At 26.4% G+C, this 18,883-nt stretch overlaps 2 protein-coding genes across 2 annotated transcripts; one reads left to right on the top strand and one right to left on the bottom strand.

Moving 5' to 3' along the window:
* The first annotated feature begins 5,286 nt into the window (after positions 1–5,286).
* On the top strand, positions 5,287–8,082 carry LOC113859037 (GPI-anchored protein LLG2). The gene is made up of 3 exons (XM_027491854.1): positions 5,287–5,415; positions 5,530–5,586; positions 7,613–8,082. The coding sequence occupies exons 1-3, from the start codon at positions 5,334–5,336 to the stop codon at positions 7,978–7,980; spliced, it is 507 nt and encodes a 168-aa protein (XP_027347655.1). The 5' UTR covers positions 5,287–5,333; the 3' UTR covers positions 7,981–8,082.
* A 6,924-nt stretch (positions 8,083–15,006) lies between these two features.
* Positions 15,007–15,857, bottom strand: LOC113859684. Its single transcript, XM_027492395.1, has 2 exons — positions 15,694–15,857; positions 15,007–15,541 (listed from the first exon to the last, which is right to left on the bottom strand). The coding sequence occupies exons 1-2, from the start codon at positions 15,781–15,783 to the stop codon at positions 15,416–15,418; spliced, it is 216 nt and encodes a 71-aa protein (XP_027348196.1). The 5' UTR covers positions 15,784–15,857; the 3' UTR covers positions 15,007–15,415.
* Between the last annotated feature and the right edge of the window lie 3,026 nt (positions 15,858–18,883).

Raw genomic sequence — 18,883 nt, 5'->3', positions numbered from 1 at the left:
TTTAAAAATTGTCAATAACTTTTTTTTATCACCGTTTTTAATGCTTTTCATATATTTTATTATTATTTTAAAATTTATTATTCACAAGTTTTATTTTTATACTTTTATAATATATTTTTTAAAATAATACTTTATATTTTTTATTTTTCAAATTTTGTATTTACATAAAAAATTCTCAGTATCAATTTTTAAATTTTAAATTTTTATAATTTTTAAAAATATTTTATTTTAATATAAATGGTTAAAATTGAAAATAATAAGTTCCGCACATTGATCCATGCATCAACAATTATATTTATTTGTGTTTGTTGTCACTTTATTGGTGTAGACAAGAGTGTTTGTTTCCCTTTCTGAAAAATAAGATTGAAGCTCCATTTTTTTAAAGGGATTGCATCCAAAATGTAGAGAATCTAATTGGAAATAACTTAAATAAATAGTGGATGTTTAAATTATTTGAAAAAACAGAGGAAAGAAAATATGAACATGTTCGATGCGATTACCAACATTGGACTCTTATGCTGCATGGCAAAGTCAGAATAAAACATAAAACAACGAAATGATTAGATTCTTCCGTTCGAGATGGATAAGAATGAACCCATTATTTTCATTCACTAACTCTCTGAATTCTGAATTCTATTAAATGTACGTACATTTGTGAATTTAAGAAATACAAGTATGATAATTATAGGTGATAATGTTTTACTTTAATATAATAATATTTATTAAGATTTAAATTCGAAATTACGTGATAAACTGTATATTTGATAGTAATATTCGAAATTAGAATTTAAATTCGAAATTAGAATTGAAGGTTTTATTAAATTCACTTTGATCTGAGCATCGCAACATGAAGCACGAGTGGAGATAAAAAAAAAAAGTGGAATGTACTGGAAACAGATAACAATGGATCTATATCCATGGTAGCTGCAAATGTTTCGAATTGTGTAATAGCCTAGTCACTATCGGCTGATAGTAATAAGACTGACTACTGATGCACCCAACACACAAGCTTTGGACCTATTTGATAAATCATACTCTGGAGAGATGGTAACTGGTGTTTGATATCCGAAATTTTTTTAAGTGAAATTTTTTAGAATGTATTTTTTGAATAATTTGTTATTTATATTTATTTATTAAGTAATTTTTTTTAAAAATATTATTACTTTCATAAAAATATTTTTAACTTAAATATAAGTCATATAAAGATTTTTAAATAATAACAACAGGTAAATCAATAAAAAAAATAATTAAAGAAAGAATAAAGTAATATAGATAAATGATGATAATTAAGAGAGCAAAATAAATAAAAATAAGAGTACATGTTTATTAAAGAGTAAGAGCAGAAAAATTATAGAGAAAAACACTAAAGAAGATAAGTAAAGCAGAGAGAAGAGAGAGTAAAAAAATAATTTAAAAATTAGTAAAGTAAAATAGAGTAAAAAAATGTTTTTATTCAAAAATTTTAAATTTCTAGAAAAGTTTAAAATACCTATCTATTAAGGTGAAAAAATAAAAAAATTAATTTATTTACAATTTAAGGTTTTCAAAAATTTTATATTTCTGAAAATAATTTTTTATATCTTATACTATGGGTAAAAAAAAAATTTAAGTATCATTCACAAAAAAATTAAAAGATTTTGAAAATCAAATACTACTAATGCTTTAAGGGATAATGAAACGTAGGTGGGAATAATTCCCAATGAAAGAAGATTAAATTATATCTTGGTAGGGAAGACATAGAAACAGCCACCAATTTTTCCAAATAATTCACATGTCATTTAATGTCTCTAACCATATCCTTATTAGAATGAACCGCAAGTTTAATTGTGGATAATTATTAAATAATATATGTTAATAAATTTGAATGGTTAAATTATGCATTTGATACGTAAGTGAGATAAAGACATGAGAGAATCATGATCCATGTGATAGAAAAAACAATGAAAGATAAGTTAAACATTATCGAGAGTTTTTGTTAATTAATTATGCCTGTAAACAGCTGGCTCCATATAAACCCATCACACATTGAATGAAAAATAAATGGACATTGATTGGTTGACCAAAAATAGGGACATTGGCCCGCGTAACAATGTTGCACTAAGCCACACCCAACGTTATGTTCCGCAAAACATTATTTTACTAAAAAAGAAAAAAATTGTTACAGTTTTCTGTCAATTTTGCTACTGCGAAAAACGGATTTGACTAGCATTTATAAATTTAACGTTGAATCAATTTAATTTTATAGAATTGATATTTTTATGAAGTGATGTACTTATTATATGGTTGTAAATTTTTATCTTAAAAGTAAGTTTACAGTGAATTTAGTATAATTTTTTGATTCAACATAAAAATATATATAATTTATCACATTAACTCAAAGATATAAATTTAAAAACAGAATCAATTATGTTTAAGAAAAACTAAAAATATTTAATTTAAATTTTTTATTTAACTTAAATTTAACGTATTATAATTTATTATTTTACTAAATTATTAGATTTAAATTAAATAAAAGATTTAAGTTAAATGTAAGAATTTTTAAATTTATATTAATGAAGATCTTTCTTTTATATATATATATATATATATATATATATATATATATATATATATAATTTCTTTCATTGGGTTGGGAATTTTATGCAAAATTTTAGAATAAACTTGCGTTTATGAGTATCAAAATGTAAATGAATATACTGCAAATTCAATTTTAAGCCAATAATGTTTGTCCAAATACAGTCTATTAAGTCAGGAGGAATCTGGAATACAGCCCACCGATCATATAAACAGCAGCAAGCTTCAATTTCGTGGGTTCGATTTAGCTCATTTTAAAGATATCATCTTTATTTTCATTATCTTTCTAATATAACTTAAAAAAATAATTATTTTCAAAAACATAAACTTAATTACTTAATAGTTGCAGATAAAAAGATATTAACGAGGTTAGAACAAGATATTAACGAAACGTGATGGTGCATTTAATCTCAGAATATTATCCATTTTATGTGTTCAAAAGTTAAGTCAGCTCCCAGAATAAGATTTTGATTGCATATGCATCGTATCCTAAGGTTTATCTGTTGCAGTTCCCCTTTGTGTATGAGAAAACAACATTAGAAAGCTACTGTGACAAGTATCTACTATTTCTATTTGTGTCAAAAATGATAGTGTGATTTAATTTAATAGTTCTGGTATGTTTGATCTACATTTTCTAAGTTTGTTAAACATTTGAACTCGATTATTCACATTTAGGCTTTGAATCACCTTTTAGTTTATGGAATTTTTAACTATAAAACCGCACAGTTAAGGTATTTTTTTTAATGCAAGAATGTTAAGCTCTATAAATTGGAGAAAAGTCGTCTTTTCCTTACATATGTTATCCTTTTTCTAATGGACGTACAATCGTGCATTAATTCCACTTATTTTTTCTTTTGTAAGTTGTTATCGAAACATTTATTCGAAGTGGCTCATAATTGCTTTGGCCCAGGAAAAAGTCAGATTCGGTGCCCTTAATCTTATCCTCTGCCCTGGAACAACTTACAAATTATGAATTCACACCAGAAAAGGTGGTGTTTTTTTAACATTATATTATTAATTGATGTATTTTTCTTTACTGATTTACAAATAATCTTAGTGATCATACACGTTCTGGATTGTAAGGATTTCGAAATTTGAATGCACTCAGAAGCTATGTATAGTTAATCCACTGCTAGCATCCTAGCTGCATCGTTTATTGGAGTATTTATGCAAAAACATTTATTACTTTCAAACAAGGAAATTATATGATTTCAAAGTCTTGTTTTAGGATTTACCAGTTGAACACGGACCGGGAAAACTAGATACATACACAGTGTGCAATTATTCATAATATAAGCTTAGAACTAAATTGCCAGGTATGAGAATAGAACTATAAAGGTTCTTCTGGTAAATTCTGTTAAGCTTTCTCCTTCCTTTGTTTCAGTTTAGACTTGAATTTTCTTGATATAATTCTAATTGGGTACTACGAGAAACTGAGAAATTATTGTATTAGCCAAATCATTGGGTGTGTATAATTATTACTCCCAGCCAATCTTTATGTCAATGATGATGATGACGACGTAGTGTCACTTCAATGAGCCCAATAATTTAGGGGTAAGCATAAACCGACGACGTAGTTCTACCTGTTTAAATTGAAAATTTTTTTTACAAAATTAAACGATTTGTCTTAAATTTTCGGTTGAATAAAATCATAAATTCAATCCTATATGAATTTATTTGGTCAGAGTTAGATGAAGATTACTTATTTATAAATAACTGAATTTGATTAATTAATTTTATTTTTATTTTATTTTTCTATAATTTAATCCAATATCTAGAATAATACGGTGCAAACGTTATAAAAGACTAACGCAAACAAGCTCCAGATTTGTTTGTCTGATCTATATACAGACTGCAATACCATAACATAGTTGAGTTATTGCATCATCCAGCTTCGAAGAAGTGAATACTCCACGAAATCAGTTACTCGCCTAATCCGATACGTTTAACTCGATATATCCGTCACCATCGACTAGCTCATATAAATTTTCTGACAAAAACGATTAAAATTATTAAAAATTATATTGTTTCAGTTTTATGTTTTTAACCCAAACCCACCCATGCCCGACCGCTGCCCAGCCCTTAATAGGCCCAAAAGAAGATAATATTGCTAGCCTGGTACATAAAGTTGATGATGAAACGAGAAAGTACAGGGTATTTCAACATTCAAGTTAATTTTTGCACCAGTAAGATAACAGCAAGAAATAAATTACTTATCTCATTAGTAATATGTGGATACACGTAATATGCAATAATGGTTTGAGATAGTTAATGACTATTAAGCAGCCTTGAGAATTGTGTTTAAGTATATTACCTCAAATCAAATAATAGTAATTAATAACAATAATATTATTATTATTATTAAGAAGTGGTCTAGCAATTCTATCTCCTTATAAACTAAATATATAAGGCTAAGTTAAAACTGACCAAGAAATTGAACTGTGACAAAATAATTTTATAAAACGAGGTGTTTATCAGGGTGATGGGTTATAAGAAGGATCAATTATAGTAAAAAAGGCATATTATATAACAACTATGAAAGGGGGAACAATATATTACAAAAGTACCATTAACCATAGCCAAGGAACGCAAGGAGAGCCATTGGAACATTGCCAGCCTAACAACACGCTTCATTTCCACCACAATTCCTGCAATGTCACTCTGTCCTCTCTCTCTTCATCTCTCCAAAACCAGAAAAGAAACATACCCCTAAGGAAAAAATAAAAATTGAAAACAAAAGGGTGAGGGTGAAAGAGAAAATGGGTTCAAATGCCTTCTTCTCTTCCATTCTCTGTGTTTTCCTCTTAGCCACATTGGCCTCCGCTGCCCCTTTCCTTTCTGGTACATTCTTTTATTCCAAGCTCCAACTTTTTTCAATCATAAAATGTGTCACATTCAACATATATTCAAATTTGTTAAAATTGTGTTCATGTGCTTGAATTTTTGTTAACACAGATGAAATATTTGATTCTGGGGTATCTACTGGCCGTGCCCTCCTGCAAGCTAAGAAAGGTAACATTTTTTTCTGCCCTCCTGTTTAAATCCTTGTGTTGTTTATACATCTGCAATGGGCTTCCTTTCAATTCAAATGTGGAAAAGTACCTTGAAATCAAGTTAATTCCTTTGAACCTGGTTTAATTTATTGCTCTAGCCAAGTGCAAGCAAATATGTGCATCATAATTCTCTGTTATGTAATAAGTAGATCGTATCTCTAAAAAGGTGTCAAAATTTATCAAGTTCATTTCGGAAAAAAGGAATAAAGGGGTGTCATAATTTATTCATGTGGATGATAAGTAGGAGGAGGACTAACTACGAGAATTATTTTTAAAAAATATTTTGGAAGCCATGTACTAAATCTTCCAAATCATATATTGTTAACAAATCATCGTTCATGTTATTTCTCATTCTTTTAGTTTAAAATTGTACATAAAAAGAATATAGAACTGGCCCATTGATGACCCCTTGCTAGGACGCAATGAGTGACATATGCTTCTTATTCATTTTCTTAATATATGGGTGATCTCCAAGACATTGACAACGACAATTATTTGCCGAAAAGAAAATTTTGGGAAAGCCATATTCCAAATCTTCAAAATCAAATTATTTGCATCAAGAAAAGAAAAATCAAACTTCCACGTTATGTCTTATTCTTTTCATATAAAATTGTGTATAAGTAAAATAAAAAGAAGAAGGGATGTTGGCCAATAAACGACCCCCTTGCTAGAAGACAATGGTTTATGCAAAGGTTGGTATTCATAGGTAAGAAAAAACAAGGAAATTGTTCTTAGTCCATCGAATTACTTATTCTTAATCTTCAGCTCTTTTATGTCATTTTTTTTTACTTTAATCGTTAAAGTGAAAAATAGTTTAACTCCTCTTCCAATATCCTTTTCTATATTTTTCCTTTTGCCCTCCTCAAATTTTTTTCTTTTTCTTAGTTTCTTACTTGAAAATAGATTTATCAAAGTTAAACTCTATCGTAGAGTAGAAAAAGTTTCATTAACTACCCTCAAGAACAGCACTACCTTATTATTATAAACTCAAAACATTTTTTAAGCTATATTTAGTCATATGAATTCATTATATATAAACTGGAGTGATACTAACAATACACTTTTTAACATAATTCTTGTAATACATTTTTTATTGTTAATTAAAATCTATTAGAAATTATAAAAAAATGTATTACTAGTATTACTTATATAAACTAATTATTCCGTCCTTAAAATTTCTATCATGCTTATATAAGTATTCGAAGTAAAAAAGCTGCCAATAAAAATAGTGGCAAATATCATTATATTTTTCTTTTTGAAAAAAAAAGAAAAGGTTTTACTGACATTTGAGGGAGCCATTTGATATGTTTATTTTGATCTCTAATAAAGTAGAAAAGTTTAAGTGCAGGCATATCTCATCTATGTCATACTAATGCTTTGTCATTGATGACAATGCCACTTATCAGAATAGATGTACATGTACACTTGGGACCCATTAGCCACGCAAACTTACTTTTACAATCCTCTTTAACTCTTTTAATATGGGAATGGAAAAGCGATGCAATTTACGGGAGTATTGAGTTTTTTTCTTTTATCATCATCTTACTTTCATTTTTTTTTATTACAGAAGTCAAAAAACAGAATTAATATAATGTATACTTTCTCAAGATAAATGTTAATCGGTTATTTAAGGATTTAAGAAATAAAAAAGCTTTCAAAACTATGACAATACACTCTTGTCATTCTTAATGTAGTTTTTAATAAATTTGTTATGTATTAATTTCTTAACTGATGTCTTTAAAGTATTAATAAGCACAATTATTTTTTAAATTTATTAATCAAAACATATCAATTAAGAGGAAAATGAATTTAGAAATTGTATCCTAGAACCTTAACCTTAATTGGTGAGAGCTTTATATATCTAACATCTACATTAAATAATTTTTAATTAATAAGCCATTCATATATGGTTTTATGTATTCCCTCTTCTAACTTTTAATGATTGCGGTAATAACAAGGGAAAAGTTATGTGTAAAAATGTGCAGCATGTGGAGTTGACTTTGAGCACCAGAACTTCACAATCCTGACAAGTCAATGCAAGGGACCCCAATACCCACCAAAGGTTTGCTGTGAGGCATTCAAGCAATTTGCTTGCCCTTTTTCAGATGACATTAATGACATGACAACTGATTGTGCTTCCGTTATGTTTAGCTACATAAACATCTATGGCAAATACCCTCCTGGCCTCTTTGCTAATGAGTGCAAAGAAGGGACTAAAGGTCTTGACTGCAGCGATGTAAAACCAACCAATACTTCTGACCACCCTTCTAACACCAGTCATGTTTCTGCTCCTCACTCTTTGTTCCTCGTTACCTCTGCTGCTTTCTTTGCCTTCTTCTTCAGTTTCTTCTGAGGCTCAAAATGTGAAGAAAAAAATTTAATCAATTTTCCTCAGCAGTCTGAGGATCCAGCTTTCATGTGATACTGGAATTTTCTTATGTTCTTGATCAAGATTGCCCAGAAAAGTATATTATTACAGTTTATCATTTTATTTTTCCCTTTCTCTTGATGGATATAAAGGTTCAGTTTAGATTAACTTTTTATATATAATGGAATAAAGTATTGTACAGTAAATCAAATCTTTCTTTAAAATTAAAATTTATACAATTTATTTTTGAAAAAAAAAAAGAGTTAAATGAGACATTTTTAAAAAGGGTGAATTGAATATATTCATTTTAATTTATGTAAATATTTTAATTTATTTTATTTTATTTTATTTCTTTTTTTCTTATTAATATTTATTGATAAGTTTATCTGAGTTAAATTACAAAATGTGGTCTTTTGCCCATCACTCTGGCTTGCTTGGATGGTACACCTCTGTTAAGGTTCCAGGAAAAAAAAAAATTATCAGGAAAAATAAGTACATTTTATTCTTAGATTTATAGTATCGGAATTTGTTTGTACACACGAGTTACTCCTTAGATTTATAACATCTGTAATATGTTTGTCCTTGTATGATTTCATTTATTAACTAGTTTGTACGAAGGGTTATTTTAACGCAAATTTTGTTATAAATTTAAGCACCAACTCATATCCATAAGAAAATTAAGGACTAAAAACTTGAAGTATTGAAGGAATAGTGCTCCAACTTATTTTTTTTTTCTTCTTTTTTATCACAATTATAGATGACGTATCAAGAATTTAAGGTAAAATATTGCATTATTATTACCAGACTATTTTAAAAGTTTATATAACCAATCAATTTTCCTGAAATTTTAAATTAAATAAGTGGGTGAAAGTGAAAAATTAGTTGTATATCATTAATTTATGAATCAACAATTGATTGGCCCATGAATAACATCACCTTCAAAAAGATGATGATCTAAGGTGGGGTTACGATTTGTCATGTGCTGATTACCTGATGTAGCATGCACGAGCATCAAGAAGGCAAATTGAAAGAAAAGCGGGGCTCCCACTTGGAAAATTAGTGTGGTATGAAATATGCATCTCACCCACGTTTATCGACTAATTTGACTAAAACATCATATTAAATTGTCTCAGAACGATCGATAAGAATGATGAAAATTGCAAGTAGTTTTAATTAGATGATGGCTATAGTTCAGCAAATAAATAAACAATTGAGCACCAAGTGGTGAATCTTGGTGATTACTATTGACTAGAGATAACTGTACCTATTAAATTTTGCATATGACTACATTTTGGGTATAATATTCTTTTACTTAAATTTTTGTACGGATTATGAAGGTTACAAAACAATTTCAATACCCTTATACAAATAAAGTAAGTAAACCATAGTAGCTGGTTTAAAAAATAAAATATTTCGGATTTTATAAAATGTAAATACCTTAAATAACATTATGAACATGTAAAAATATTTTTCCCTGTATTTTAGTACCCATTTTAGCAGAAATTATCAATTTAAGGCTGTTAAGTGATTAAAATAAAGCTTAAAACATGAAAATTGAGTCTGCATTACACAATTATCAAACTTAATATAATATAGTAATTAATATAATGAAGCTGAGTAAACGAGCCATCCACCAATCATCATGTAAACTAGCTTCACGTGGCCATTAACTAGTTCTAAGAATATACTCCCTAGATTTCTTTGCATCCGTCTTAAGATCACTTCTCAGAATTTATGAGAATTAATTAATGTTTTAATTCAAATTACTCTTATTTTTAGTTTCTCTTTTTGCTTCAATTAATTAAATTCTTTTATTTATTAATTCTACTCATTTTTTATTCTCTAATATCGCTCTCTCCAATAAAATATATTTTATGGATTAATATAAGTAAGGTACAAAGAGATTTGTGATTTGATTTTATAATTTTTTAGACTTCGTAATAATTAATTATCTATCTTATGGTAAACATGTAAAAAATAAATTGTAAATGAGAAAAGCATAGTACAGGAAAAGTAAAAATAAAAAATCCTTAAACTTCTAAAGTAATAGATAAAAAAGAACAAAAATTTTATAACACATGACCAAATAAAAAAAAACTGATAAAATAAAAATTGGCCATTGAAATCTTTTTTCAAGAGTTTCCTTAATTGACCAAATCCAAATAAACCTTAACCAATATGTTTGTATGTTGGATTCTTTAAGGAAGTTTCACCTGCCATGACAATTTTGTGAACACTTCCAACCTTTATGTAAAATCTACCACAGACAAAATCTCTTCAGGGACGTGGAAGCGATATGCATTCCCATCCAAAACTTGTTAAATCATACGCTTTATGCTAATGGATGGAAGCACCTAAAACACCAATGACAAAAGTGATTAGTACAATGTTGTAAATATCAAAAAGCATGGAATGGGATTCAGGAAATTCCCGCATCACAAGAAACAGCAAATGATGGAGTAACATCTCAATCGCCTAAAAAGTTGATGACGAATTCTTTGAAATATCAAATTTTCGGTGCCTTCTCCACGCATCATCTCTTGTGGGGGAATAAACCCATACTTCATTTGATAAGATCAAACTGTAAGCAACAATAATTGCCATGTCAAATAAAAGCAAATCCTATCAGTTAAAGTTGACATAATCTCAAAATTCTTTCTTTTTTCTTTCTTAGTGAGTTCAACAGAAATAATTAGGACGATATTACTCTGATCCCAAGTTAATTATTAGTGAGTATTACTATATCAATGGATGAGATTGTTACCCTTCGTCCTAAAGTGTTGTAGAAAAGTAAAAGGTTGTGCACTTAGTCTTCATACTAGTGGCGAATGTTGCATATTCCTATTGTTGTTCTATAATTCTTGTTCAAGGTAGAGACGGCCATTGTTGAGTTAGCTTGTGTTTGGAAGTTAAAGTAAATCAAAGAGACCCAAAAAAAATTATATTTGAATTTTAGTGCATATTTTTTAAAATTTTTTTATTTAATTTAGTTTTAAATTTTAAATTAAAAGTTAATGCAATCTTTTAAATTTTATTCAATATAATTTTTTTAAGCTTTGTTTGAAATTTGGAAACAGAAAAAAAAAAAAGAGTTTAACAGATAAAAGAGAAAAAAAAAAGAGAGGAGCAATAGAGTTAATACATACCTCATGACTTAAGAAAACTTAAAACATGATAGTAAAAAAGTTTTAAAGTATTTGTAAATCATTCTCATTTTATTTAAAAAAATTTAAATATAATTAAACATCATATAAATCTTTTCTTCTTCTTTTTTTTTTTTAATAATCAACAAGTCTATAATTTATTATTGAGTAATTTATAATGTTTTGTATTTATTAAATGTTAATTAAAGAATTATTTGATATTGGAATAGATTTAGACAGAGTTTAAAATTATTAAAAATAAATAAATAGTAAAATCGGTAGGAACAGTAAATATGGTTGAACCATAAGTCAATGCTAAAGTAAATACGGCGTGAATTGTATTAAAAAAAAGTTTTTTCAAAATTTTGCCTATATATAGAGGGCCTTGCACGAAATTTTTATTTCTTTATACTTCTCAAAAATTCTAGAGAGATCTAATACCATATACTACCATTCTCTAATATTAAACCTTCCTAAACTTAGATTTCTCATCAGATTTGAGATTCTACTTCTATTTTGAAGGATTTGAAGTAAGTTTCTATAGTTTTGAAGTTAGATTTACTATTTTTTTTCTTTTCTTCTTCTCTTTCTTATAGATAATTGATGATATTTTAAGAGAAACTTTGTTGTAGAGCTAAATTTTCAGTGGATCTTACCTTAAAACAAGTAATATTCAGTAGATCTGGTATTAATCGATGTTTTAAGGTAAGAGAAGCTTACTTTAACTATCAAACGATGTTTGAAATAATTTGGTATGTTATTACAAGAAGTTTTGAGATGATGTTATCAGATCTCTTAGATAAAAGCTATTTTTTAAGCTATAACTGTTGTTAATTGATTTAAAATGCTAAAATATTATGAATTATTTTAGTAGAATTGTTAAGAATATGATTTTGTCTGTGCTACATTATACTAAGATATATGTCTTGTATCATTATAGAGTCGAGTTACATATTTAAGTGGGTTGACGTGTAACAATAGAGCATGTTAAGCTGTGTTATGCTATATTGTCTAGATCCAGATACTAAAATGGGTTACTCTCAAACTAGCTTGATTCCTTCTTGATTACTTAGGCTGTGAAACCAGTTAGAACCATTTTCATATTGTGCATTAAATAGACTGAGAATGTATGAAGTTGTTGCTATAAGTAATATATATATATATATATATATATGATTTTTTTTTGTAAGTTCATCATTGCATTTCTGTTTATGCTTTTGTATATGTGTGTATTGCAATAATCATATGGTAATACGTGAGTAAAGGTAACAAGTGTTGCATCTACTTCATAAGCTGAATGGCCAATAGAAAAGTGTTAGAATGTTGGAGTTGAGTAATTTTGCATTAAAGTTTTTTTTATATATTTTGAGATATTATATAAAGAGAGTTATGTAGTATAATTTTTTATGTATTTTGAGTATTATGAACTAAATGTAATATTATGTTGTTCTGTTGGATATTTGTTATAAGAAACTTTATTTATTTTGAATGAAAAGTGAATTTTATATTTATATTCTTCATTATTCACCTATCTTAAATAAGTAAGTAGTGTAGAATAATATTATCGGTTCTTTATAAAAGGAGTCGTGACAAACTTTTAAAGAAAACTTTAATTATTTTGTATGTCAAAATAAATTTAGACTTTATTTTATTTTTAAATTTTATTAACTTAAAAAATATAGTAATGCTTGTTGTAATTAGCGATTTATGATAATTAAAAAAATATTTATTTTAAATGTATTTTATAAAATCAATTATGTCTATTAGTTTATGTAATTTGTTAACTATTTGAATGATTTAGTTGTTTAAAATAAGAGCTTATTATTACTAAGTGTGTGAATTAACCTGTCTGACTTTTTAATTGGAGAAAAAATTAATAGTAATTTTATTAGTTGAAATGGAATTGTCTCATATGAAAAATATCTCAATTAAAAAAAATTAAAATTCTGGAAGTGTTTTGATTCGCTATTTTGAGGAATAAAAAAATTGGGAGAAAATTATTTTAAAAAATAAATGAAAAATATTTAATAACTTTTGTTGTATTAAGTGTTTTATACACATTATTTAATACCTTTTATATTAAGCTCTTTCACAACACTATTTTTAATAATTTGTTATTCGATCATGTCGTTTAATAAATTCTTTAAGTAATAATATAAAACTACTTTACTCCATTAGTGCATTTGAATTAATTATCAGACGTGTGAAAAAAAGGTATCAGATGGCGTTGATCACAAGTTATCGGTTTACGGAATTACGGATCGAATATTCTATGTGCCACTCTCTCAAGTGAATGTACCTTCACGGTGTGTGTATATATATTAATTTATTATTTAATTATTTTTAAGTATATATTTTTGTATGCTTTTAATCTTGTAAACTTTAATTTTAAAATATTTTAGTACTTATTTTTTTAAAATAAATAAACTATTATTAAAAATACATTGATTTTAACAAATTAAAAAAGCATGTTATCATATAGTAATATTAAATTAAAAAAACCTATATTCCTATAGTATTATTAATATTTTTTATTTACATAAAATTTATTGAGTTTAAAGGTTTTTACATGTAATATTTAATTGTTTTCATACTACTAAAATATTTAAGGTTAATAATTAATAAAAATTCAAAATATTAAAAAGCACAAATTCTCAGAAAAAGAAATTATAACATAAATAAAAAATTTTAAAAATATGTAAACAAATACAATGGAAGAATTTTAAATATATATATATATATATATATTGTAAAATTTAATGGCTTCTTTAATAAAATATGTTATGTTATGCTTTTTAAAAAAAAATTCAATTAATTTAAAAAAATTAGTTTATTTTAATAAATTTTATGATTAAATTTATAACATAAGATATTATTTAAAAGTTATTAATTATATACTTCATTAAATTATGATTATTAAGGATGAATTAATTCATTGTCATTTTAAAATGTCTATTGTGAACTTTTTTTAAATAGTTTTTATATAAAATACTTTTTATTAGTTGAATAATAATAATTTGAATAAAAATGATAATAAACACTCTCATCAAAGATTTTGATCATTAACTTTGATATAGTAGATAAAATACACTCTTAATCGTCAGTCATTTTATCTTTAACCTTTATGTGCATCAAAGTATCCTTCCCTCGAAATTAAAGACTATTCTCTTTCAATATAAAAATCATTGAAAACAATATTTTTCTCTAACCAAAACTTTTTTATACTCAATTTTGATCCTTAACTTTGATTTATATAACTTAATTTGATCTCAAACGTCAAAAGACCAAATTGACTCATCATTTTCAACCCAAGAGCCAAATTAATGATGATCATCAAGTTTAGGAATAAATTAATTAACTTAATAATATTAGAGACTAAATTAATTTATTAAAACAATTTTAGAAACAGCAAAAATAACTTTTTCCCATCTTCATTTTTTTTTTTCCTGTATCTCCTTCTATTTCAGGTTTTATACTTTCCATTTTCAACATTTGTTCCATTATTTTACTATCTTCTTACCTTAATCAAGGATGAAACCTGGTCTTTTTCATGTACCCTCATCCAACCAAACCTCAAAATTAAGGATTCGTTTGTTTGCATTTTTAAGAAGGAAGATTCTTTTTAAAAATGCAAAATGTTTGTACGAGTAGAAAATAAGATAAAAAAATATAAAATTTGAAACTAAAAAAATTAAAAATTATCAAAATGATGGCTTTTAAACTCTTATATCCTTCCTTGCTCTCTATACTTTGTTTAATTTAATCATAAAAAACAATTTTATTCCTCATCTTGCAAAGTGCAAACTACGCATTGATCAAAGGATACACTGATTATAGGCCCACCCTCCACACCAAAACAATTCCCATCTACACAAACTGCCTGAGATAGGCCCCCAACATGTTTTTCCTCCAAATCAAGGACGAAAATTTGCCAAACACAAAATAAATGTTTTTTTTAAATAAATAAGAAGCCCCCCAACCCACACAATGACACAAACATGCATATTGCATTGCAAAAAGAAAAATAAAATATATTTTTTTTCTTATTTCCTTCAAAAATTAAGAAAAATAGTCACAATTCTCATAACACATGTCATAATAAACTACCAAGAAAACATCATAATTCATAAGATTCCCGTAATATTACAAATTCTCTCTCAATTCCTCTCTTCCTAAAAAAACCCATGTCATTTCTCCCCCAATTTTCTAGACAGCACAAGATTAAAAGTAACAAAACGAAAGGGCAAAACCGAAAAGCGCGTTTCGGCGACGAGCTTTCATCTGTGAGCTGTAACCAGCGTTTCAATGAACCGCAACCCATCGAATCTCGGCGCGAATTTCTCCGCCGAACCCGAACTCGCCCCCGGTGAAGAACTACCGTGGCCTCTGTGAGTCCCACCCTCCTGCAAAATCAAAACGCAAACGTCAATTTCACCGAAAAAAACCGCATCCGGTGGAAAAATGATTGATTTCGCGCGATGAGTCTCAGATCCCCATTGGTTGAAGCAGAATATTGACGAAAACGGAGCAGAATTAATGGATTGGAGACAAATACCTGAAGAGAAACCTGCGCGGAGGAGGAAGCGGAGATGGCGGTTGCCGATGCGGCGGCAACGGAGGCAGCGAGGAGGCCGGATTTCTTCATATTGTGCGTGTTTGGCTATCCAGAAAATGTTGATGGGTATTTTCTGGGAAAATAGGAGGAGAAAGGGAGAGAAAATTGAAGGTGGCGTTTTTTGGGCGGGTTTGACGGCTCATATATAAAGAGAATGTGAGCATTTGGGGGTAATAATGGAATAACGATAAAATACTTATTACGCGGCAACTATACTTTCCTTTTTTTTCCATTCAAATTACCTTTTTCTCGTTTCCAAACATCGAGCTAGTTTTTTTTTTATCGATTTTATATAATGTATTAAAATTTATATATTAAAATAATTTTAAAATTATTTAATCGTTAATATTTAATATTATTAGTACAAAATTATCACATATCATATATAAAATAATAATAATAATAATAATAATAACTTAAAACTTTTTTAAGAACGTGACATTTCATTGTCAATCTAAAAAAATCTGTGAAATTTCAATGCTATTTATAAATTAAAATAAATTTAAATTTAAAATATAATTTATATTTTATTTAATAAAAAAATAAATAAACTGAAACTCTTTACTTCTTTTGTTTTATTTATAAAATTTATATTTTCAAACGTTAAGTTTGTGATATCTTATTAAAAATTTTATATATCTTATTAAAAAAAGTTTTGAACATTAAATGTCTTTTTATTTTTAATATTTTAAAGTTATATTTTAAAATATTTAACTAAAATTAGTGTTGAATTTTTTAAACTTAAAAATTACATTATGACCTCCGATATTTGAAGAAGAAAATATGTGCAAGTATGGATTAAAAAAAAAAGTGAGAGTGAAACTAATAATTAACTCTCATATACTAATAATTTCTCAATGTATCATGCGAGTATTTTAAGATTTAGATACAAATAAAATCTAAATTAAAAACAGAGAGAGGACAAATACTAGTATACTACAGCTGTCAAATAATTGATAACCAATAAAAAATAAAAACAGCTATAAATATTGTGGAGATTAAGGAATGTATTTTATTATATACAAATAAATTATAGGGATAAGATTTAAAATTTAAGAAGGGAATCACGAATATATACTATAAATAATAAGATGTATACAATTGAATAAAAAGTCATATATATAAATGCTTAAATATGAAAAAAGTCACATGACAAACTGAAAAAATAAGCGTTCTTTTGGACAAATGAAAAAGGGCATCATCATTCTTAGATACGATTATTCAAATTTAATATATAATTATAATTTCGTTTTGAGCAAATATTGTGGTAATTTATCCAGGTTACGTGTTTTATCATGATAAATAAGAGTTATCTCTTTTAATTTAAGGAAAAGATAAATTATTTTACAGATTTTAAAATTATAAAGATTTAAATTTTATCTTACTTGAGACTATTTATAAACTCGTCTGATGTCAAAGATACTTATTGCTTCTAAACGAAGAAAACGAAACATAAAAACCTAAATAGATGAATCAACTAGTTAATAAGTCAATATTGGAAGAAAATTAGTTATTATAAATCACAAATCTATTTATTTACAAGAAATCAAATTAATAAGAAATAACTATTTTGTATTGATATATTATAATTGGATAAAAGTATTAAAATATTAAATTAAAATAAGAGTGAAATTTTTATAATTTATAATATAAAATGTAATTAATAATTAAGAATGTATTTAAAATGTGTATTGAAAATGGTTCTGAAAGGTCAATTTGGTGGAAGGAACAGAAATATTAAAAGGACGTTGATCTTTCCAAGGAGTTAGGAGGGAATGGAAGATTTATAAAGAAAGGAATGGATTAAGAAGGGACACGTGGGTGGTGGAGATGAAGCCAACGAAGCTTTACCGTTGGCACAAATTAATTTCAGTTCCGCCGTAGCTGGTGCTCGGTTGCATACCCCTGTCACACTAAATTACCGTATTACCCTCCAGCGGTGCAGTGCCAAGTATATATAAACTTATAAGTTAATTAAATGTTTTTAATAAAAAATATTTTCTCTATTTGACATCTTTTATTGTTCAAAGCAATGTACACAAGTTATTTTTCTTAATTGATATACAATTTTATTATATTTTAACTAAAATACTGTTATTTAATATAGCAAAAAAAAATTATTATTTATATATACTTCATCTTTTTTTTTAATTTTAAAAAAATGATAGGTGAAGAAAAGAATAATAAGTGTGAGATATAATTATTGTACTAATTATTTATAATATAAAATAGGGTATAGTTATCCTGATTAAAATTAGTGAAATATTAACGGCCTATGTATATTTTAAAATAAATATTCTCCTACTCTAGGCTTTTTTATTTAAATATTATAAATTTAAAAATAAATTATTAATTTGTTAATTTTTGAAATTATTATTTTATCTGAAGTAAATCTGTTTACATGCAATAGCTTCGCTAAAATAGTTGATAAAAATGTTAATTTTTTAAACAAATAAATTTTGTTATCAAAAGTACAATATATCATAACACGTCAACATCAGTATAATTTTATAATTTTTTATTTAAATATTACAAATTTTAAAAAAACTATTAATTTGTTAATTTTTGAAACTATTATTTTATCTGGGGTAAATTTGTTTACATGACAATAGTTTTGCTAAAATAGTTAATAAAAATATTGAATTTTTTAAAAAAAAAATTGCTACTAAAAATACAATATATCATAATACATGTCAACATCAGTATAATTTTATAATATAATTGACAAAATTAAGAGTTATTTTTACCATAAACAACGTGAAACTTATAAATGATGACATTTGTCACGATTCAAGTGAGCTTCATCATAAAAATCACACAACTTGTTGGATCTGACAAGTAGCATGATTTTGGCCCATTGTACAAATGATATAGTGAAACTTTTACACTATATATCTTTTTACGTACTTATTTTCATTCAATAAAAACAAGTTTAAGAGTATTACAAAGTTAGTTTTAGTTCATTTATTTTATATATAGTGTGAGCAAATGAGAAAATATATATAGTGCGAGTGGGTGAGAAGATATATAATGTAAAAGTTTTGTCAAATTATTTGCATAGTGAGCCAAAATTATGCTACATGTCAGATCCTTGTAAGTTGTGCAAATTTTATAATGAAACTCATTCAGA

Source organism: Abrus precatorius, unplaced genomic scaffold, assembly GCF_003935025.1.
Source record: "Abrus precatorius isolate BTA unplaced genomic scaffold, Abrus_2018 Scaffold2, whole genome shotgun sequence".
NCBI lineage: Eukaryota > Viridiplantae > Streptophyta > Magnoliopsida > Fabales > Fabaceae > Abrus > Abrus precatorius.
The sequence above is the reverse complement of the archived record's forward strand: the minus strand, read 5'-3'. Positions and strand labels throughout refer to the sequence as shown.